Genomic DNA, 23667 nt, shown 5'->3' with positions numbered 1-23667 from the left:
GGCAGCGGTCTGCATCCAAACAAGCGGGTCCGAAGTTTCTGCTGGTCTGCGCAGCCTCGGCCTGGGCTACACCTCCCCAAACGTACGCGATCTCAAAATCTGTATGCGTGTCCACTGAATACCCGCTAAATATCAAGATATTGGCAATGGTCTGATGTGTCAGTCTCGACCGATATTGCCGGCCAATATTTAACTTTAATAATATGAGTTACCACCTAAAGACACGACTACTAATATAACGAAGATGATCGATTAGGACAATGTTACCCCTAAGTTTCACTGCCAGCCCACCACCCTGACTGAAGTCATGGAGTCATGGGCAGGAAACCCCCTTTTTCTCCCCTATGGGCCCCCCGTGTAGAGGAGCTACTTTTAGACAAGCAGCTCACCCCCCCCCCCATCACAGCCCCCTCCTTGTTCCCCCCTGTCCATCATCCTCCTACACCCCAGACTGCGGAGCTCGGTGGGGGTGCCTTCAAATCCCTTCTGCTTTTAATTTCACGCAATCACTTCTGTGTCGCAATCTAGGAAATGCTCTGCACAAATTACCCTCTGAATGCCGTCTGATTGTTTGTAATTGCTGGGGTGATATTTATACAGCTCCGCTTGGAAGCGCGGTGTTTGAGCGCCGTCCCATTGGAGATACGGACTTGGGCTCGGTGCGAGTGCAGTGACACCACTGTGGCCCTAAATCTCCCCTAAGTGCCCAAACAGTTATCAAGGGCCCACTTTCCCCACTCTCAGTTCCCCTGCTATGCAAAGCCTTCTCTGCATTCATGTGACCCGCATTATTATTAATACAACAATAATGGGCTTTTATGGCTCTTAAATAAATCATAAAGAAACCCTAATAGTATTAGAGCAGTTTAATATACTTCTGGCAGGCCCTCAATCCTTACATAATGTGTAATCTGTATTCAATTACTACTTTGAATGCATTTTAGTCAGCTTATCGTTGACTCTCTGCATATGGAATACAGCCTGAGGGATGCCATCCGAGTTATCTTATTTATTCAGAGGCTTGGCCTTCCGTATACTTCGCAAGGATCCTGAGACCCGAGGCCAGTGCAAGCAAAGTGCAGGGAATAAACCAGAACGAAGTAATAATCCAGTGAGGCAGCGTCCCCTGGGAAGATGGAGATGCTCATGGGAGGTTTATATACACACAAATGTTCTGAGGGCAGAAATAAAAATGAGGTGGGTCCAAACAACTGGAGGAGGTGGAACAAACCAATCAGATGTCTTAGTCCCGCCTCCTCTACAATCTGATTGGTTATCTCTCTGAATCAATCATTTTCCTTTCTGCCCTAAGAAAATTTTATTGTAAGTAAAACTCCCACCAGCACTGAAAACACCTGCGTCGATGTTGAGGTTGTGGGGATGCGGGTCACAGCACCCAGATCAGAAAGGACACACCAGTGTGTGTGATCCTTAAAGAGGACCAGTAATCATGGATCTATCCTCCACTATCCCTCCTCCAGACCAGGGAATTTACCAGGCTGGTTCATTGGGTCTGTTTGCTGGCCATCCCACTGTATGCAAACTGCATCTTGCTGGGGATCGGTACACTGAGTTAGGTGCTGCAGGCTAAGTATTAGGACTTGAGTTGTCTAGAGCAGGGGTCTCCAACTCCGGTCCTGGAGGGCTGTCCAGTAGGTTTTCTATCCTACCTGGCATCTGATGAGCCACACATGCTCTCAGGTAAATACCAGGAACAGGTGCGGCTCATCAGAAGCCAGGTACTATAGAAAACCTACTGGACCGGAGTTGGAGACCCCTGCTCTAGAGGGTGCCTGTCCGATCTGACACATGGATTTCGGGTGGGATTTCATAAAATTTGTCCCAGGCAGTATGGGAAGTGTGTCTGTATCAAACCTCCAAATGCCACAATACATGAGAAAATTCAAGCAGGAAGACAAAATAAAGATGTAAAAAAAAGAAGGTATTAAGTTTTGTAATCCAGACTGGCTTAAAGGCAACAATGACAAAGATGCTAAGACCCCACCTCCAATCCTTTTGTCAAGTTGACCCGTCAAGCCCTGCAGCATCCAACGTCTAGTTTTGGGGCAGGGGTCTAAGCTCTGATGAGCAAGCAGTTTGAGAGAGGGAGGAGACAGGATACATCTGACACATCTCTGAGAGAGGTCTCCGATGCCCCCCTTCCAATGCCTCCGGTGAAGAGTGGAGCTACATTCCTGCTACTCCCACTTGGCAATGAATGCAAGGCTTTAGCATGACCGTATAAGCTCGATGTCGAAGATGGCTGTCTTACCTGGCCTGCGAAAATGCCACACACCCCAATGATACAGAGGACGTTGAAGACTGCCGAGCCCACGATGGTTCCCACGCCAACGTCACCCTTGGTGATAAAAACACCTATGGAGAGGACATGAAGGAGGGTTCAAAACCTTGCTGTGCACATGATCTCCCACATGTACAAGAGCAGGACAGCAGACACTTCGTACGGTTTTGGTAAATAAAAACCTGGATTAACAGGAACACATTAGCTTAAAGTGTCTGATTTGCAATGCGGCTTGCTTTGTTGAATTATTCTACAAAGCTGTGAAGAGGTTCAATGTTCTGTAAGCATCATCTTCCTGCCGTATTCGCCTCCGGGAGCGAAGTTTACTGTTCTAATGTCGCTAATGCTAAAGTAGCAGCGGAAGATTGTCACCAATGACGGAGGTGAAGAGCTCGGGGGCGGAGCTGCCGGCGGCCATGAAGGTGGCCCCCGCCACGTCCTCGCTGAGGTGCAGGCGCTGTAGGTGGAAATGTGGGAAGCGTATCAGAGCAGCCGTGTGTGGTCTCAGCGCTACGCTGCGCAGTTGCTAACCGGAATGGATGTCTCTCCAAACGTATGAGAAGATGGTTGCGCTGCAATGAACCCTCACAACACCCAGCTTCAATCCAGACAACCACTTGTGCATGTTGTTCCCCCCCCCTACTCTCAGCTGTTAATTAATTCATGTTGATTGAGCCATTGCTTTAATTAATCCACAATTCCAAACACATTAAACCAACCGAATTTCATTAGTCGACGGCCAGCAGTAATTTTTCTTCCACGTTAAAACAATTTGCCGTCAGCTAAGGAGTGGCCTACCTGCCGTAATGGTGAAATTATGTTTGCTCAAAATAAATTAACGCAAAAATTTATATAGATCGATCCATCTTTGGCTACTTAATTGTTCGTGGGCTGGGAATGATTGTGTGATCGCTGATTAAGTGGAGGAATGAACATTCATCTATCTATATCTTTTCAGTGGAGAAACAAAGCCTCTGGACTTCTTAACGAGCTCGCTGACAGCTGGTGGTTAATTGAAGTGCAGACAGCTGTTCGCTGTAGATTAGCTGTTCCAATGGCACTAGTTCTCCCAGCATGCAACACTTTCCTTTAGCATGGTGATGAAGCAGTTGTACCACAACCCACGACCAGGTAGCAGCAGACCATGAGCCAATCAACCACTTTTGCCCCCCCCCCCCCCCCCCCCCCCCCCCGTTTTTAAGCCACAGTGAGTCGGCCAGCTCAGGGTTCAATTTACCTCGCTGATCTTCTCCAGGGAGGGAACGAAGTAGTCATCGCAGACCAGCGCCAAGGCGTAGAACATGTACATGGCCTGGGGAGGGGGAGAGCAGCGTTGGTGAGCAGCGCACATGGGAAAAGGCATTATGGGTAAGGGGTACATTAGCAAGCGTGAAACATGACAGGCTCGTGGAGATGGGGGTGGAGCCTATGTTAGGATGAGATAAGGGGAGGGATTCAACCCCCACCCAGAAGTTTTTAGATGACAGTCTAACACTCTGAGCCACCATACTGCAATTATACAAAATGTGATATACCTTAAGACTCATATTTTTGCATATTTTATATATAAAATGTTACACACACACAGGTTTGTAATTATATCTTTGTGGGGACTCTCCATTCATTTCTATGGGGAAAACTCTAATCCAAACATGACGACCTTAACCCCTAACTAACCCTAACCTTAACCATAAGTAACCAAACAAAATATGAGACTTTTGGAATTTATACTTTATTGATTGCATTCACAGATCTTTGTGTCTGTTGTCCTTTAACTTTAAATGCACCAGTTAACTGTTTCATCCCATGAAACAGAGCAGTATTTAATGTCCCTTGTGGAAAGAATGTCAAATGTTCTCTGCTGTTATAACTGCTAGAGGAAGTTACTTTGATGAATCAAAGATATGATTCAAGCATTTTCCTGCTAATACAGGTACTGAAATGGTGGACATACTGTAAATTTATTTGTTAGCAAAGAATATTGAGTGTATTTCTGGTAAATGTTAAGTGAGTAACATGCAAATGTAGAAAATCTCAGTGTGTGCAAGGAGCCTATGCTAGTACAAGTAAGCTCAGTATGAAAGAATGTGCACCGGCATTCAGAGATGGCGAGCGGGAAGGAGCAGACTGAGCGCGCTCAGAACATCACGTGGCCTGACGCTCACAAGGAGGTCAGGCTGCACTCTGAGCGCCTCCTGCAGTGACCTACGTTGGCCATCAGTGGGCGCACTGGCTCTGCCGAGCTGGCTGGTCGCTTTGCTCCAGCACCCGTGCTCCTGCGGGAGCCCAGAAACCTCTCACTCAGCTGCCTGGTGCCACATTTCATGTTCCTGAAATACGCCGTTCAATGCGTTTACATAACAAAATGCGTCGCCGTGCCGACCAGAGGAGGGCCTGGTGCACAACAAATGCGGCTGCCTGTCCCTATTAAACAGCCTGCAGAATAAGGTCGGCTTTGAGCCCGGAGAGGAGCGGGACCCAATGAGATAGTGGGATACATCCTTGACCATCTCTAACAGACAACGTGATTGGATCAGGCGTTAGAGAGGCGTATGCTTTCTTTTACAACTTATGTCCCTGCATTCAGGAAATTAGTTTAGACATAATAAAAAAGTAAATATCTTGTATTGTTATTCTGTTGCTTGGCAGACTGAGTAATTTGGACGTGCTGTGATACATAGTGCTGGTACACTAGTAGGGATCCTCACAGCCCTGCAGGCCCCCTTAATGTCCTGGGGCAGCTACAGGCTGCAGGCTGGACAGTCATTCATGCCGTATTATATTATGCTGTAGTTCACGCACGCGCCAAGCTCTTCCATTAATGCTAGCAGAAAATGCAGTCACCTAACTATAGGGGCTAAAGCACTTCACTGAAAGGCACCAAACCCTGCCATACGTTTGTCTGCTTGCATTATCGGGATTCCAGAAAGTTTTCCCCAAATTGTTACCAGCGAAGCTAAATTCTCCCTGGCAGCGCCGAGTCCTAATTCTCTGACATCGGTCAAGGTTTCGTTCCCTTCCGAGTCTTTAACAGCTGGAGATGGTTTGCCCTTGTCACCTTTCGAACCCAGGACTTTTTTTTTATGAAACTTTATTTGCCATTTGCACGAGTACAGGTAGATTTGAATGCTTATTTTCACATCTTGATCTCCATGTGTGAGACAGACATACACACAGACACACAAACACACTCACACACACACATGTTGGGTAAACATATCTTTATGGAGACCCCCCCCCCCTCCACACACACACACACACACACACACACACACACACAGAGCTGAGAGCAAAGCTTGGGGTCCCAGCACAGGGTCAGGCCATTTATTCAGTGCCACTGGAGCATTTTGTGAGGTTAAGGGCGTCGCTCAGGCACCTAACAGACATGTGACCGTTCAGCTGAGGATTTGATTCAAACCGGCAACCTTCTGATCAGAGTCAAAGAGGAAAATGCAGTGACCCAGACACCACCCACAAAGGGAGATGCATGGGTCAGCCAGGAGGTCATAGGTTTTGTCCCAGACCCCCCCAGACCTCACACCCCCCACCCTTATGCCATGTAACCGCTACCCCATGACTCTATTTCAGGAAAATTTACGGAAAATGGAAACATTAAAAAAAAACAACCACTGACAAGGTTTTCGCTGTTTTGTTGTTGAGCACCTGTGTGCTGCTCTATCCTCCCTCCTGTCACTGACTGTCAGGGGGTGTCCTGTCTGCCTCTGTCTGCACAGCAGCGCCCCCTACATCCCACCTCCCCAACTCCGCATGCTGCTTTCTGCTCAACCACCAAGCTCCGCGGCTGTTTACTTAGCGACGGTTGCCAGCAAGCTATGTTTTCTTTACCCTATTAAATTATTTTTATCCTACTGGAAACATAAAACTGTCGAACCCTGCAGAAATTTTACTTTGAATTTCATGATGCATGCAACTAAAATACTGACACTGGGTGTAATCCAAAGGCACTTTAAAAATCACAGTTCTTTTTTAACCTATTAAACAGTTAAGAACTTACAAATGGAGCTAATCAGACAGGAAATATTACATCCTGCACGATTTATGCATATTTGGGTTACAGGCTACATTATTTTTACACTCTTTCTCCTTGAGCTACTTTTTCTATGAGGACCTAAGTATCTGAAGACGAGCACCTTAGCTATCAGCTCCTTATTTTCTCTTCACAAGAGCGACATGAGATTTATTTATTTATTAATACTATAAAGAAATATTCACATATATAAACCCAGGCTAATACTGCGCAACCCACATTGTAATGCGCTCATCGCATGTCATGCCATAATGCTTCTGTGGCAGAAGCTTCCCCAGTTCCACCACTGCAGTCAGTACACTGGGGGTCTCCAACTCCGGTCCCGGAGAGCTACTGTCCAGAAGGTTTTCTATCCTCCCTGGCTTCTGATGAGCCACACATGTTCTCAGGTAAGTATCAGGAACATGTGTGGCTCATCAGAAGCCAAGTGGGGCAGAAAACCTACTGGATAGTAGCTGTCCAGGACCGGAGTTGGAGACCCCTGCAACACACATGTGCAGACTGCACTTTAACTTCCATCCATTTTCTGAAACCATTTGTCATGTTCAGGGTCGCAGAGGGTCTTGAGCCTATGGGTGTAAGGCAGGGAACAACCCAGGATGGGGTGGTAATCCATCGCACGGCACACACACGATTTGGTAACTCCAATTAACCTCACCATGTTCTTGTACTCGGGCAGGGGGCACTAGAATATTTGGGGAAACCCCAGGACGACACGGGGAGAACATGCAGACTCCACACACATGGAGTCATGGCGGGGACTCAAACCCGGGTCCCAGAGGCGTTTCTACTTGTAGATTGCTTGTGTATAATCTATTTATGTTTCTATTTATGTCTTGCATCATCTTTTACCTTGTATGTCTCTTTCTGTTGACACTTGACCAATCAAGATCCTGATTCTAATTCTGATCTCAGCATACGGATCTCTCATTTTCCTATGGTAAAACGTTCACATACGCCTGCATTTCTTGGAGCTTATCCAATGAGAGTCATCATGAGGAGCATCATGTCTGATAAATACAGACGCTCGTAAGGGAGCTGTTTGTGTAACAGGTCCTTTGCGGAATTAGCGATAGCAGGGAACTTGAAATGGTGGCCAGGATGAGTTTGTCATCGTTAGGTGTCATCTAGCTGCTGCTGCCCATACAGATGGCATTTCTCCAGAATGTTCTGTCTCCGGTCTGGGTCTCCAGACACTTCAAAGTCATGCTCTAGATGAGTTTAGACCAGTGCTTCTCAGCCCGATCCTCGGGGTCCCCCAGCCAGTCACAGACACGTACCCATGTAGTAAAATTTATTAGCTACTGATTAGACAGTTAGTTAGGAAAATTACGATTCTGAGCTCTACTCCAATTTTGCATCTGCTCCGCTGGTTCTGGTTAGTGAAATGTAACTAGGGGGAGTCCTGCAACCCCGGTCTGTAAAACAATGAAGAACAGACCAAACAATCAAGAACACTGAATACTTGTTACTGTTGTGCTGGGAGGTGGGAGGGAGCAACAACGTGGGCTGTCTGGGGGCCCCTGAGGACCGGGCTGGGAAACACTGGTTTAGACAAACCAAAGCACTTGAATAATGCAGACAGTAAGATACTTCTCTGGTATTTGTTTCCCTTTCGGACTGCTGGCTGCACCGTCTCTGTGCCGGGAAACCCTTATGGGGTCGTCCTTCTCATGGCCGCCCTGTGTGTGACATGCATGAACAGAGAGAGGTGGGAGGGACGGAAAACTCACACCCAGGACGTGCAATGCCACGGCTCCCTCTGTGCGCTCCTTGTGCGAGAAGAGGTCTGTGGGGAACTCGTGCAGGGCTGCGGGGAGCAATGGAAGACAGAGGACATCAGAAGGAGAACAGGACAGAGGTCACATGTCCAGCTCCCTCTGTCCTGCTTATGCAACAATGTTACGATGTTGTTGTTACAATCGTTACAAGGATTACAATTATGATCTGCGTGGAGGACGTTTCTGTTCTTAGTCATTTTCATGAATTGACATGTGTTTTATTCATTTAAACAGATTATTCAGGCGAATCACATTAAGGGCTGGAAATTCCATGAATTTCAACCTGTTGCATTGACGGGCTAATTACTTAACTTCATCTGCGCACCTGCCGTTTCGGGTTTAATTAGCTGGACCCCACCCGTTCCAGTAAGAACCCAATTTAAATATAGCTACAGCGATCTGGAGGGGGCCTGTAAGTGAAGGCAGGCTATTGCAGAACTGTACTATAGGAGAACTGGGGAACTACCAATATAGGCCCTGGTTTTATAATCGGCTAATAATGTCTTCCACCTTCAAGGCAAAAATGACTACAGGAAAAAATGACCATGGAATAAACTGAGTGTGGGACCTAGTATTATTTAATGTGATACGTTCATTGGCGAATGAAGCGTGTGATTGTTTACGGTTCAACACATCATCAGATGGGAAGGAGAACCAGGATTATTACTGAATCATCGACCTGTGAATCTCACATTATTGCAGTAACTGGGGAGAGTAACTGGGGAGAGTAACTGGGGAGAGTAACTGGGGAGAGTAACTGGGGAGAGTATGTATGCACTGCCAAGCAACATCAGAGCAATTCCTAAGGAGGAGGTCCTGCAGCCACGTCTTCATTTCACTGTATAAGTCACAGTAGCGGCCAGTGTAGTGCGTAGTCACAGCAACAGAAATGCACTGATGCTCGAGGGAGAGCAGATGGAGGAAGCAGGGCCTCTGTCAGAGCAGGGCACTCCAGTCTGCTGGACATGCAGTGAAAATGCAGGCGTGTATACATGCGACGTCTGCATGCGTGCAGGACACAGTGCTCGAGGTAAATGACGAGGTGAGAAGGGAAACAGGGCCAGTGTCCCCGTGGCGGCCTGAGTGTGACCGTGCGAGTGAGTGCAGGCAGGGAGGCCGCTGCTGAGGTTACACAGCAGCCCGGGGCTGGCGAGCGGTCAGCACACATCAGGCAGGCCACAGGAAAAGGAGGGCAGGAACAAAAAAGAAACTGGAGCGGCCTAGTAAGGCTGGAGGGGGTCTGGACTGCAGTGTGTTGAGGGTGGGGTCAGGACTGCAGTGCGAGGGGGGTCTGGACCACCCTGCGGGGGATGAGTTGCTGGACCAAAGTGCAGGGGGGTGGTGTCTGCACCTGTATGAGAAGTCCAGATTGCAGTGCTGGGGTGGGAGGGTCTGGGGTGCAGTGCTGAGGGGGTTTGGACTCAAGTGTAGGGGGGTTCTGGACCATAGTGTGGGGCACATTGCAGGGCGGGGTGGACCAGCTGGAACCCAAAGGAGAAAGGGAAGCCTGGTTATGCTGAGTCTGAAGGAGCAACACTGAGGAGTCAATGGGCCGAAGTCCCCCCCCCACAACAGGGGCTGGTCAGGGGATATACAGTAGACTGAGAAGGTAAAGCTGCGTGCTTTATAGAACCAGCGAGGCAAAGCGAGGGCCGAGTCCATGTCCAACCTGATCCGGCGCTTTGAACTGGATGCCAGCTCTGCAGCTCTCGGTTTCAGACAGGAACTGGAGACACACACCTAGAGCCTTTGATCTGGCAACAGAAGCAGCGCTTCACTCTCCATCCTTTCCTATTACTATCTCTTAGCTTCTGGTAAATGTGAGGATCCCTCGGACGAGTTTTTTAAACGCCCCCTGCAGCTCTCCTGTCGCCGTTTCTGAGGGATCACACTGTTCATTCCTTGAGTGACTTTGACTCACATCAGTTTAATCCTCATTTCTCACGAGAAAACTGCACCAGCGATTTAGCTGCAGGGCCCAGCCAATCGGGAAGCCCACGACAACAACAACAAAACACCAAAAAGAGACCCAGAGGCGGGTGAAAGGGTCAGCTGAAGCTAAGAAGCTCCTTGAACATGGAAGGTCACCAGGAGCAGTTCAGGGTTCCTGTTAGCATGGAACAGCAGGTCCTTATCTGGGAGCCCTCACATGTTTATGCTGCTGGATTGATCCAAATAAACAATTAGACAACAAATTAGCAGTCTGACATACATAGTGGGGCGGAGCATAATGTGTACAGTGGAAGGTCCCACCACGAGCATGCATCTGATTGGCCAGAGCAGAGATGTACTTCCTGAACTACTACTGCCGACGCAGGTGGTAGTGGTGGTGGGGTGACCTAACTAGGGGGCACTAGGGGTTCGGCGGGGGGGGGGGGCTGTTGAAGTACCCTTGTACCATATCAGTTCAAAATAAAGTTGGCGTACCATGGTAAGGCATTGATGTCCTAAGGCATTGATGTTCAAGGCCTTACCTAGAGAGAGAGATATCTAGAGATAGCAAGGACATCGGCAGAGAGAACATTGTGATACCCGTGTTAAAATAACTGTATCCGGCAATTTCGGGCCACCTGTGCACTCCTGGGCAGTCAAGGAGAGTGTGGATACAGGATATGTCTCATATGGTGAGAATTTCACACCAGTACTTATGTGGATCAGAACCTTCTCCAAGTCGGTCACCGTATGCCCCACACATGTGAAACATTAATACGCAGGTACCTGTTATTCAATATATTCATTATAACTGTTTGGTACATGCGATAGGAGCTGTGTAGTACAGACCCAAAAATTAACCAAACCATCTCGGCCCCCCCCTCCCCGGTGCCCACCCAACATCCCCAAATGCCCCCCTCCCCCAGGATAGCACCCTAGTAGCAGCAAGCACTGCTTGCAAACCCGGAATCTGGGTGCGTTTGATATTCCTGGCCTGCGTTGCGTGTGTCCGCCGAAGCATCTCATCCATGTTGATCCCAGTGACACGGAACACGGAATTCTCATGGCGATTAAAAAAAGGGAAAAGCTATTCTTAGACAGCGCGGGAGTGACGTTCCGGGCTGGCAGCCTCGGTGCCTTTCAGACTCACAAACGAGCCCTGCCCTCATTACGGCGCTGTAAGAGCAGGGGGGTGTACAAAGCACGCCCCCCCCCCACCCCACCCTACCCTGATCGCCCAAACACAGCTATTAATAAGTAACAGCCTGCTTCGTCCTGTTATAATTCTGGAAAGACATATTGGCTGCACTACTTCTGCACTTTTATTTGACCCCCGATATCTTTTTAAACCCCTGTTTCAGGCAGGCGCCACCTCCCACACTGCATGTGCAACAACGCCCACTCCTTACGCGCACTCCCCACTGCGAGGCGCTCAGGCAGAGTGCGGCTGGAATCCCCAGGCCCATTAAACCCTCCCCAGTGGAGAGACGGTAATTATTCCCTGCCGCCACAGGACTCCCGCTCACAATCAGCTGGCCAATCAGGTGCCTGCAGTCAGCAGGTCCGGGAACGGCTGCTGCCGCCCAGCCCACAATTGGGATGAACTCTGTCCCTGACTCTGCCTTGAGGACACTTTATAAGTTAAATTCAATGCCAGCTTTCATTATTTGCTGTTGCTAAGTTAAACTTTTAATGGGAATTTACCCATAACTGCTGTTTATTCTTCTACAGGTGTAGTGAATAAACTAGTGGACTGGGGACGATTGTTGAATCGAATCTGGTATCTATTTACTTGTTAACCTGTTTACTTTTAGCGTGACATATTTCATCATCATTAGAGCTGCTGCAAAGAGCCTTTAGCTAGCAGATCCAGGCGTGTTTAGCTGGGCTTCTCTGTTGAAGTGTGTTAAACGTCCGTTCAGCAACTGCAGGGTTGCCAGCTTTCACGCATCTGGTGTGACACTCACACTTTCAGCCTCTCACTCTCACACAAGAAACCTTATGGCAAATCTAAATTTTTTCATGATAAGCCTAAAATTAACCACATCAAAAGCATTGTGGTAGTTCGCAAACTCTACAGACTATTTACCAGGTAATAAAACTCTTACATATATGTATATATGTAAATGCGTGTACAGACTTTCCTCAAATTAAAAATCTCACTCCATCCCGCTGACCATAGCTGGCAACCCTGCAACTAAAATTACTCATCTATCGTCCCTAGTCTCCCCTACTGTGTTTAAGGGACTTGAACCCACAACCTTCAAGACCTTATCTCTATTACATCTCGGTAATATACAAAATGCCTCCTACATCCAGATAAAGAGCTGACCCTTCACTTGACTGCCGTGTTCTTTATCAGGCTCTTTTCCAAGGTGATAATGTAGCCTTCTTATGCCCTCCTTCACAGCATGAAATCCTTTGAAATCTGTGTACCGGCATCCCTCTGAATCGATCCATGGAACTGTCATCCTCTGACCAGTGCTAACCTTCGCACCCAGCTTCCTCCCATCTGATGGGCCTCTTCCTCTGTCGTCCTGCAAACCACAACCCTCCCCCCCCCCCCCCAACCCTGTGATGTCGAGGAAGTCTTTGGTGAGAAACAAGGCTGCAGATCAGCCCGGTGCTGAACCTTCTGAGATGCAAAGCAGAGGTACTTCCTGCCCCCCAGGCCAATCACCTTGCAAGAAATGGAGCGCAGGAAGAAGGGAGACAAGGCAGATGGGGCACCAGGGGTTGGGCAGATGGGGTACCAGGGGATGGGGCAGACAGGGTACAGGGGGTGGGGCACCAGGGGGTGGGGCACCAGGGGGTGGGGCAGACAGGGCACTGGGGCGGGGCGCCAGGGGGCGGGGCAGACAGGGCACAGGGGGCAGGGCACCAGGGGGGCGTGGGCAGACAGGGCACAGGGGGTGAGGCAGCCAGGGGGGCGTGGGCAGACAGGGCACAGGGGGTGGGGCACCAGGGGGGCGTGGGCAGACAGGGCACAGGGGGTGAGGCAGCCAGGGCACCAGGGGGCAGGGCAGACAGGGCACCGGGACGGGGCACCAGGGGGCGGGGCACCAGGGGGCAGGGCAGACAGGGCACAGGGGGTGGGGCACCAGGGGGCAGAGCAGCCAGGGCGCCAGGGGGCGGGGCACCAGGGGGTGGGGCAGGTGGGATACCAGGGGTCAGGTCAAGACAAAGTTCAGTTGTTGCAGTTTAATGTCCCAGGAGAGTCCCTGTTGTACTCCAGGGCAAACACCTGAGTCGTCTAGATGAGTAAAAAGTTAATATGGATAAAAATATCAGCTTCACAGTAAATGTGCTCATTACTCTGACCACACAGGCTGGTGTCAAGAGCTTTCAGCCAAGGCTGTGTAGGAATATTTCATAAAAAAAAAAACTTCTGTGTTGAAGCTACACTATATCTCTTCTATAAAGGCTGAATTTATTAAAATCATTATGTTGTCATTTCTTTAAAAATGTTATTTGAAAAGCATGGTCCACTTTTAGCATCCTCTGCTTTTTCAGAGAACCCTGACAATTCCTGGAAAACACATAATCTATACAGATTATGTGTTTTCACAGAGAGTAGGCAGACGGTAATTTATCCTTCAGTGAGATAATGGAGTTTCTGACACAGCAAAGATGAGCTGACACACAGAACAAAGTCTATCGCTAAGCTATATACATACATGTATTGCTTGCGGGCATGCAGTGATGCTATCACAGCGATAGTGTGCAGTGCCCAGTGTTAAGACGCACAGCGGCTGTCATGTGACTGCAGTGTCCAGTCACTCGCACCCTAAGGCATCATGCCATAGTAACGTGTCGGAATCCTCATGCAACCCTAGTGACAAGGCCGCCCCACACACAGCACCAATGCAGCGGCCACCTCAGCTCAGATGGTCCTCCATGAATCTTGACAGCTCGCAGGCCTTGCAGACAGGGGTGATTTACTCGGAGAGAGGAAGGATGGATGGATGGATGACTGATGGAAGTATAGATGGGTGGATGATGGATGTTGTGGAAATTTCTCATATTCTCTTTCTGCGAGCTGGAGAGTGGGGTGACGGCTGGGTGTGGCAGAGTGTGGAGGAGGGATGGTGAAGCGGGAGGGGGCAGAAAGGGAGGGGCGGGTGGCTGACCTTGTGAGGGGTTCCGGGGAGGGTGAGGCACTGAATCAGGGCCCCGGCCCCATGAGCTGACGCTGAGGGATTAGACTGGAGCAGCTGTGTTCTGTGTCCAGTGTTCCATGTACCCCAGCATGCATGAGAGCACACTAGCACCAGGGCGTCCTAAGCCCCTTACGTAAGGATGCACTGATCAGGCTCCAAGGACGTGAAAATACGTTTGTTAAAGGTACAAAAAGCTGTAGGAGGGAAACACTAACTTCCAAAGAAGAATTCCCCTTTTAAACTTACAATTTCTGTCTTACGTTATAAGTTAATTAGATGCTTAACGGGCCAAGGACAAAGTCATCAAAACCTGTTTCCAGCTTAAAGGGTCTGTGCGGATGATCTCTAACTCTGACGACCAGGAAATCGCTGGTGAAAGCTCTGATCGCTGTACTATTTTAATGGACATGAACTTTCAAGGGCACCAGGCAGGCATCTGCACCCCTGCATCAGCCTGATGCTTCTTCCCAAACATTGTCAGAGCAGTATCACATGACTTCAGTGGGCAAATGATTTATGATGTAGTTGTTCCTTCAGTGTCATACGACACCATTTACACCAGCAGTCTGCCTGCCCTCGTCAAGAGACAAAGGGACAACGGCTTGCAGGGTACGTCCTGTCTGGACACTTAGAAAGGTGAAGGCCAATTGTGAGGGCCACTTCAAAAGGTCACTTAGGTCTCTGTAGACAAAATGGTCTCCTAAATTAATAAAATGTAATATAACCAGCGTGATCTCTGAAGCATAATGGTACTGGGACTTTGTGGTTAGTTTAAGTCACTGAGAAACAGCCACACAGTCCTCACACTGACACTGATCCCGGTGTCAGACAATGAGAAGCAGCTGCACGATCTTCACATTGACACTGATCCCAGTGTCAGTCATTAAGAAAGAGCAGCACAGTCCTCACACTGACACTGATCCCAGTGTCAGACAATGAGAAGCAGCTGCACGATATTCACATTGACACTGATCCTGGTGTCAGTCACTAAGAAAGAGCAGCATTGTCCTCACACTGATACTGATCCCGGTGTCAGACAATGAGAAGCAGCTGCACGATCTTCACATTGACACTGATCCCGGTGTCAGTCACTAAGAAAGAGCAGCACTGTCCTCACACTGACACTGATCCCGGTGTCAGACAATGAGAAGCAGCTGCACGATATTCACATTGACACTGATCCCGGTGTCAGTCACTGAGAAGCAGCTGCACAATCTTCACACTGACACTGATCCTGGGTCAGTCACCTTGGTTGATGCTCCAAACCATAGCCCATCTGCTCTCATTCTGTTCATCGTCTGAGGCTAGCATGGCTAAAGTGTGTCCCTCAAACCTATGTTTCAGTCCAAACACTGGAATCAAAGCTCCACATGGTCTTAGCCAGACGCATTCAGCATTACTGCTGCTTCATAAATTATCAGGAGAACAATATTACAAATTTGAGGTTTTCCATCCATTTCCTGTAATCACTTGTCCTATTCAGGGTCACAGGCACCTGGAGCCTATGGGTGCAAGGCAGGGAACAACCCAGGATGGGGTGCAATTTGGGAACTCCAATACACCTTAGCATGTTTTTAGATGATGTGAGGAAACCAGAGTGCCCAGAGGAAACACCACAATGACACACGGAGAACATGCTAATTCTACACACATGGAGCCTTAGTGGAGACCTGAACCCTGGTCCTAGAGGTGTGAGGCAACAGTGCTAATTCACCATAGGAGCCATTATTTTTCAGGCTAAATGAAAGCCATGGGGTCTGCTGCTCTTCATTCTGTCAGAGATCTCAATTTGTTTCACTCTGTTATGATAATAATCAGGACAGTTGGCTTGTCAGGGATTCTACAAACTTCATTAAGGGGCCCTAAGTGTAATTTATTCACTCCTGTGAGAAACAGGTGACATTGCAAACAACGACACAAATTAATCAATCGAGCGCTTGGCGATAACAGGAGCCCACAGATCCTTTGAGTGTGATTCGCCGCAGCTGATCCGTTTGACAAGTGAATCATTTCTCTGGGCAGCACAGTGACTGACTGTCTCAAGCTTCCAAGGGAGGGGTCTCTAATGCCATCCAGCTGCCAAACACATACCTGGTGTTTATCGCATGAGTGCGTATGTTTCCCCCACATAACATGGGTTCCTGCTTGCAGTCCAGAGCTAAAGCCTTTAAAAATTAAATGGCGTTTTCAGACACTCCCTTATGCTCAGAGACAGATTGAATGAAACCGGTTTCCTTCAAAAAAATCTGATTGCAGATATAGAATCCTAACCGGCAGAGTCATACACTACTGACACAGACGCATGAGTGTCTCTATAGGATTTGAATTGTCTATCTTACAAAGGCCTACCATTTCCTTCAGCGTGTCCCTGTCCATCCCAGGATAGACCCTGCACTGGATGAGCAATTATGGGAAATAAAGAGAAGTCAATAACATTATATAAACAGCACAAATGAAACACGATTTCAGCTGTGACGGGCAAAGGGAATCCAACCTTTAGGCATGAAATCATTTCAGGGGCAGGTTCGAGCTCTGGAAGCAGGCAGTGACATTTCAGTGACATTTTTGGGATAACGTGTTGCTGTGAGGACGAGGGAGAAAAGTGAACACGGTGGAGTGGTACCCTGCTGGCCATGGCTGGTTATCGCTCTCTGTCACACAGTGTTAAGGACACACCCCTTTCAGGCATGATGTCATACAACGCGCTTTTTTTGTAGATAATATTCAAGAAGCCATCTATCCAGAAGTCCTTTGCATTGTCCTTCACTTATAATGTTAGGAGATAAAATTAGAAGAACATCATGCAAAAACATTGGTTAAATGAAAACGTGAATAAAATCTGTAAAAAATGCTGAAACAGTCTCTACTCTTTTTCGCTGTCATATACATCCATCCATCCATTTTCCAAACCGCTTATCCTATTGGGTCGCGGGGGGTCCGGAGCCTATCCCGGAAGCAATGGGCACGAGGCAGGGAACAACCCAGGATGGGGGGCCAGCCCATCGCAGGGCACACTCACGCACCACTCACGCACGCATGCACACCTACGGGAAATTTAGCAAGTCCAATTAGCCTCAGCATGTTTTTGGACTGTGGGGGGAAACCGGAGTACCCGGAGGAAACCCCACGACAACATGGGGAGAACATGCAAACTCCGCACACATGTGACCCAGGCGGAGACTCGAACCCGGGTCCCAGAGGTGTGAGGCGACAGTGCTAACCACTGCACCACCATGCCGCCCCTCTGTCATATACAATACATTTTTATTTATATAGCGCTTTTACATAAACAGATAACACATTATGAATATGGAAGGTTAAATGCCTTCGATACAGACCTTCACACACACGAGGACAGCAGACTAAAATGGAGCAGAATTGTGATCACGAGGCTGTAAGATCAAAAGGCCATTTAGAGGAACCCTGAGAATCACATTTACAGGAACCCTGAGAATCACATTTAGAGGAACCCTGAGAATCACATTTAGAGGAACCCTGAGAATCACATTTAGAGGAACCCTGAGAATCACATTTACAGGAACCCTGAGAATCACATTTACAGGAACCCTGAGAATCACATTTACAGGAACCCTGAGAATCACATTTACAGGAACCCTGAGAATCACATTTAGAGGAACCCTGAGAATCACATTTACAGGAACCCTGAGAATCCCATGCACTCGTATCCCTTTCACTTAAACGCCTTTAGTGAACAAGACAGTTCATTCGATAGATAAGTCTGAGGTTGGTATTTTAATCAACATTCAGTGCATATCTGAATTTAAATATATACTTTAATAACAGACAGTATCTTAGGTGAGACAGTTCATGACAGGATTGGTGCATATTAAATGCAACAATATTTTCTTAGGCATTTATTCGTCATATGAAATGAAAACATTGTATTGTTTTAATTTAAATGGATGCACCACTGTCTGTATAATTAATGCATCCATCTTCCAGCTACGTAGCTAGTCTCAGAGCCTGCAGCTCATCCCAGGCAGCACAGGGCAAGGGAGACAACTGCCAGTCTATTGTAGGGCTCCCACTCATACAATGGTCCATTTAAAGATGCCAGTTTGCCTCAGAGAATGCTTTTGGATCGCCTGAGGGAACACACATGAGCTGGGGGAAACGTGCAATGTCCACACACAGGCGAGAGCCAACAGTGCTCCCTGAAAACAGAGAAATCTGTAGTGTGTGAGATTATTCTCCGAAACGCTGCTCTATTTTGATAGCTGGGTAGTGACTAGAGGGTTAGAAAACTCCGTATAAAACAACCAAAAGAGTATGCACACTGACATCGGTTTCCTGGATAATCCCTAGAGCACCTGGGATTAAGGGCCTTGTTCAGGGGCCTAACAGCGAAATCACTGTGCCGAAACTGGGATTCAGACCAACAACCTCCCGATTACAATCGCAGCTTCCTAACTTGGTGTGCTACACATCAATGCCAAGTTGATTCCAGAGGAGGAGGATCATGAGATCTATATCCCATTTTACAGAGGACTCAGAGGTTTTGGATTAATGGAGTTATTTTCGAGTTTCAATCCTCTTTAATTCCGCCCAGTGACTTCTATACCTCTGTTTCAGAGCCCACAGACTTGTTCGCATTTACGAACACCCTGTTTTTCAGTTAAGTCTAATGACTACAGACAGAGATTGATGTGTGAAGGAGGCTCATGTGTGTGAGTGCCCTGCCTGTGAAGAGTAACGGCTCATTACGCCGTGGATTATTAATCAGCGAGGGCATCGGTGGGCCTCCGAACGGTGTGATTTAGGAGAATAAAGACGACAGGGTGTGAAGTCGCGACTCTGCTCTAAGAAGATGGCTGGAAGGGGGCGCATAGAGCAAGGAAAGTACAAGCAAAAAGATATCTGGGCTCTTTACAGGGATTTGAAATAAATGAGAGAAGGTGGAAATAAACTGAAGCTGAAGCAAGATCCCTAAAAACAGTATGAGGATGAAGTTTTGGTTAGATTCACCTAGCCTAAGGGTACAACAACACACCCCCTCGCTAACAAAGTACCAGTCTAAAGCCATTTGGGGCCCAAGGCTGGCTTCACCACACTGCCTGACACAAAGTGATATTGGCTTGCTAGGTCAGTGCCTCCCCAGAAGATAGTGCTCTAGGTGGCCACCAATGTCGCTCAGCGGGTTGACTGGCCCTGCCATCCCGTGGCTATGAGTCCGAGGCCTTAATCACCAAGGTACTGGCTCCCCACACCACATTTGCTGCATTTTGTACCAGAATAAACAAACGATAAAAGATGCTAATGTAGTAAAACTTGCAGAGGCACGCTTAGCCACAAACAGACCCCTGATACCACGCATGCAGTTAGACCCTGAAAGCAGAGGGAGTTAAATTTCTGCTGGATCGGGGGCTGGATGGAGCGGATCCACCCGCAAGGCAGGAGTGCGGATGCTGCTTACGTAAGGCTCAGATTGTTACATGATCGTTGGAAAGTGACCGGGCCCCTGTTCTACACCATTAAAGGCACAGGAGGGGCTGCTGTTCTCGGGAACACAAGTCGTACCCACTCCCGTGAACACCAGATGGACACTAGCCCACAGCTGGCAGCGTGAAGCACTCTCTCTGAAAGGACAGCGGTAACACACAGCGACAAAGGCATCACACTGACACGCGGACGCAGCCGCTGTCCGCTTTAGCTACCATTATGTCAGGATTATCTGATAATTTAGCTAAAAGAATCCCTACCTAATCCTAACAGTGCTTAGATTAGATAACGTTTGTCTTTGGGGGTACCTGGTTACTGCCTGGAACACATGGTCGCAGAACTTATTACCCATAATTCCTGCAGTTCTGGATCAGCTTCGGTACAAACTAAAGCCAAAATCTTACAGCTATTCTTATCAGGTAAAAGCCCTCCAGTTGTAGCTGGCTTAAAGACCTTAATGTCTGATTTCCACAAGCCTGATTTAGGGTTAAAAGTAAACCAAACAAACAAATAAATAAATCCATACTGGCCTCATATCTTTTTATTTTGATTCCTTGTTCAGATTGTTTCTCCTCCAAGAAAAGGTGCTGAAATCCATGTACTTGTCATTTAATGACTAAGCCCATTCGGATATTATGTGGTGCTAGCCCTTCTCTTGTACATTATACATTTCTTACTCATAAATAATTAATTACCATATTGTTTCGCAAACCGTCTTCTGCGACACCTTACAATGCTCGCCTTTGGTTTGCGTACCTGTGTTGCTCAGAAGCTGTGTGTGACGCCCCCCCCCCCCCCCCCTAATTGGAATTAATCTGTATACAAGACGCAGGAATGCGTCACGATACACCCGTTTATAGAGCCTTGGGGTGACTCTGTTGTGAAAGGCGCTATATAAAGAAAATGAATTACATTATATAAGAAGCAAAAGCCTGAGTTATTATAAAATTGGTTTATATATCCATCCAGGGGGCGGCATGGTGGTGCAGTGGTTAGCACTGTTGCCTCACACCTCTGGGACCCGGGTTTGAGTCTCCGCCTGGGTCACATGTGTGTGGAGTTTGCATGTTCTCCCCATGTCGTCGTGGGGTTTTCCTCCGGGTACTCTGGTTTCCCCCCACAGTCCAAAAACATGCTGAGGCTAATTGGAGTTGCTAAATTGACCGTAGGTGTGCGTGTGTGAGTGATTGGTGTGTGAGTGTGCCCTGTGATGTGCTGGCCCCACCTTCCTGGGTTGTTCCCTGCCCCTAGCTTCCGGGATAGGCTCCGGATATCCATCCATCCGTCCTCCATCTACATGCCATAGACACAGGGACAGGGACCACGCTGATTCCAGGCAGCACCAGATAGGGGAACACATTCAACTGGATGCCCCTCCTTCACAGGGCACACTTTAGAGATGCAGAGCTAGAACTCTCCCATCCGTGGAGCTGTGAGGCCACCACTGCTTATACATAATTACTGTAATCATATTCCTAAGCTACAAACATCCTATCCAAGGCACTGGGAGCCTGTGCAGGACAAAGGGCTATGGAAGATGAATGGATATTTGCAAATTTAATTTCACGTTAAATGTAAAATGTTACTACTCTAATTTAGGACTACTTCATTACTTAAATAATGGATGGATGTTACACAATGGTGCAAAATTGTTGTTTTAATATTCTGTTTTAGTATAATGGTCCAGTTCAGTCCCTTGGTGAAAGTTAGCATAATTAACTAGCAGCCCAAAGGGTGAGAAGGCTGCAGTTTAACACGCCCACTCCACCTTGCCGGTGAGCCCCCCCCTTGGCGCTCTTCCGCCAAGCGCACCGCTGCCCGTGGTGACAGACGACACTCCTCAGCAGCACAGGACTCTTCCTGCCTCCTCAGGGGCACCAGGAACGTATGGTTGGGTTCATTTATTTTCCGTAAGTGACCGCTGGGGGCTCTCTTATTCAAAGTGTCAGGCAATTGCCGAGGGGCGGGGCCATGGTACTTCTCGGCTCCGCCCCCCTTGCCAGTTACATGGAGATGAAGCACTCAGCTGTTAACTTCATCTAAGCAGTCAAACTGTGTTAGTTATGTCAGAGGCCAACACACACATGCACATACGCATATGCACACACACATGCACATACGCATATGCACACACACAAGCAAGACCTGAAACACGGAAAGTTGCAGCTGGTGGGGGGGGAGGCGCTACAGATTTCAGGCTCCATGAAAATATACCATATTGGCCCCCCAACCCAGACCAATTCAATTATGTTTGAATTTTTTTTTAATCGTCCTAACTTTCCCATCTTTTACCACATTTCTGACTACATTAGTACCAGAAGGGTAAAGATGGGTAAGGCCACAGCACCACTGGCCAGTGCTGGAAACTGATTGGCCCCCAGAGTACCCCAGCCTGTTACTCAACGATTCAAAACACATCATTGGTTAATCATAAAGTCGCACCCTATGATGTCCCCCTCCACTTAAAAAAGTCCTAGAATCACCCCTGAGCAGTACCCACAATGCACCATGCTGCCTTTCACAAATACACACAAAAAATACAAAGAAATAAAGAGGAGATCAAATAGAGGAGGGACAAGCTGAGATCATGAAATAGTATGTTTCCAGTAAGGATCGCAATTACTGCCATTTGTGCTGTGGGGGGCGCTGTAGCCCCCCCACCCCCCATACCCGGCACGTGGACTCCCAACATCCGGCTACAGCCTCTGCAATCACACAAGTCGGCACTTCCTTCCAAGCCCCAATCAGCAGCTGCCAATCCTCAGCCCACCTCCTTCCAAGCCCCAATCAGCAGCTGCCAATCCTCAGCCCACCTCCTTCCAAGCCCCAATCAGCAGCTGCCAATCCTCAGCCCACCTCCTTCCAAGCCCCAATCAGCAGCTGCCAATCCTCAGCCGCTTGTTACCCAACCAGCACCCCTTATGGCAGCCCCCCCCATCCCATGTGGGGCTCAGGCCCAGGATCACACACACAGTTCAGGGACAGCACGTTTACCTCATCCCATTATTGGAGGGGGGGGGCACTTCTTCTTCTTCAACAGGGAGAGAGAACCACACTTTGAACACTTATATATGTAACTGATGTTCAAAACGGCCATTTTAATAAAGAAAATATGTTAATCCCTTTCGGGGCTACCTTAAGTAAGGGTTACGCTTCGAAACGCACAGCTGTAGAGGTGACAAACCACCCAGTGCACAGTGTGGAGTGCATTTAAATATCTAATGTAGGGCTTGTAGTACATTATCCTGCTTATAGCAAAGTTACTACACATTTGAACAACACAAAATGACCTAAAGACAAAATTTTCACATTTACGAGCTGAAAATGCATTTAGCAATGGAAGTACTTTCTTTCACCATTTCCGTTTCATCTGTGTTCCTTTTTAATAGTGTTCTACATCTGGAATTTCCCGTAATGTGAGAATTAAAGATTATAATAGCACGTCGTTTTCCTACTGAAATTCCCCAAGGTGGCATTACATGTGTGGTTACAGAAAATTAATCAACACCCTTCTGAGGCCTGTATTCAAAGGCTTCCCTGTTAACTGACAGGTAAATATTCACACAGTGCAAACCTATTGGCAGGGTTGCCAAATTCCACGCATCACGCGTGACACTCACACTTTCAGACTCTCATGCTCATGCAAGAAATCTTACGGCAAATCTATATTACTCCATTATAAACCAAGAATTAGCTACATCAAAATCGCTGGTAGTAGTTTGCAAACCCTACAGACTATTTACAAAGTAATAAAACTCTTACATGTTAGTGCGGGTACAGATTTATCTAGAAAATTTCATGCCAATCGGCTGACCAAAGTTGGCAATCATGCCCATTGACTACAAACTTCTAGAAACTTAGAAGTTAAAAACACATAACTTTCTCAACCTGACGACTTTCTCCAACAATCCCTTCCAAGACATAAAAGCTAACACCAATTTATATAGCTAAGTATAAATACTTTTTTGCATCTACCACCCCAAA

General features: G+C 47.8%; 1 protein-coding gene across 1 annotated transcript in view; it reads right to left on the bottom strand.

Annotated features, from left to right (window-relative positions):
• Window positions 1-23667, bottom strand: part of LOC125725461 (sodium/potassium/calcium exchanger 3-like) — a 76403-nt gene that overhangs the window by 15160 nt on the left and 37576 nt on the right. Inside the window, exons 3-6 of the mRNA XM_049002391.1 lie at window positions 8084-8160; window positions 3540-3614; window positions 2675-2759; window positions 2273-2376 (exon numbers count right to left, since the gene is read on the bottom strand). Coding sequence (XP_048858348.1) covers window positions 2273-2376; window positions 2675-2759; window positions 3540-3614; window positions 8084-8160 — 341 coding nt within the window. The remainder of the gene's footprint in view (window positions 1-2272; window positions 2377-2674; window positions 2760-3539; window positions 3615-8083; window positions 8161-23667) is intronic.

This window comes from Brienomyrus brachyistius, unplaced genomic scaffold (genome assembly GCF_023856365.1).
Source record: "Brienomyrus brachyistius isolate T26 unplaced genomic scaffold, BBRACH_0.4 scaffold67, whole genome shotgun sequence".
Lineage (NCBI taxonomy): Eukaryota > Metazoa > Chordata > Actinopteri > Osteoglossiformes > Mormyridae > Brienomyrus > Brienomyrus brachyistius.
Note: the sequence above shows the minus strand (reverse complement) of the source record. Positions and strands in the feature narration are given on the sequence as shown.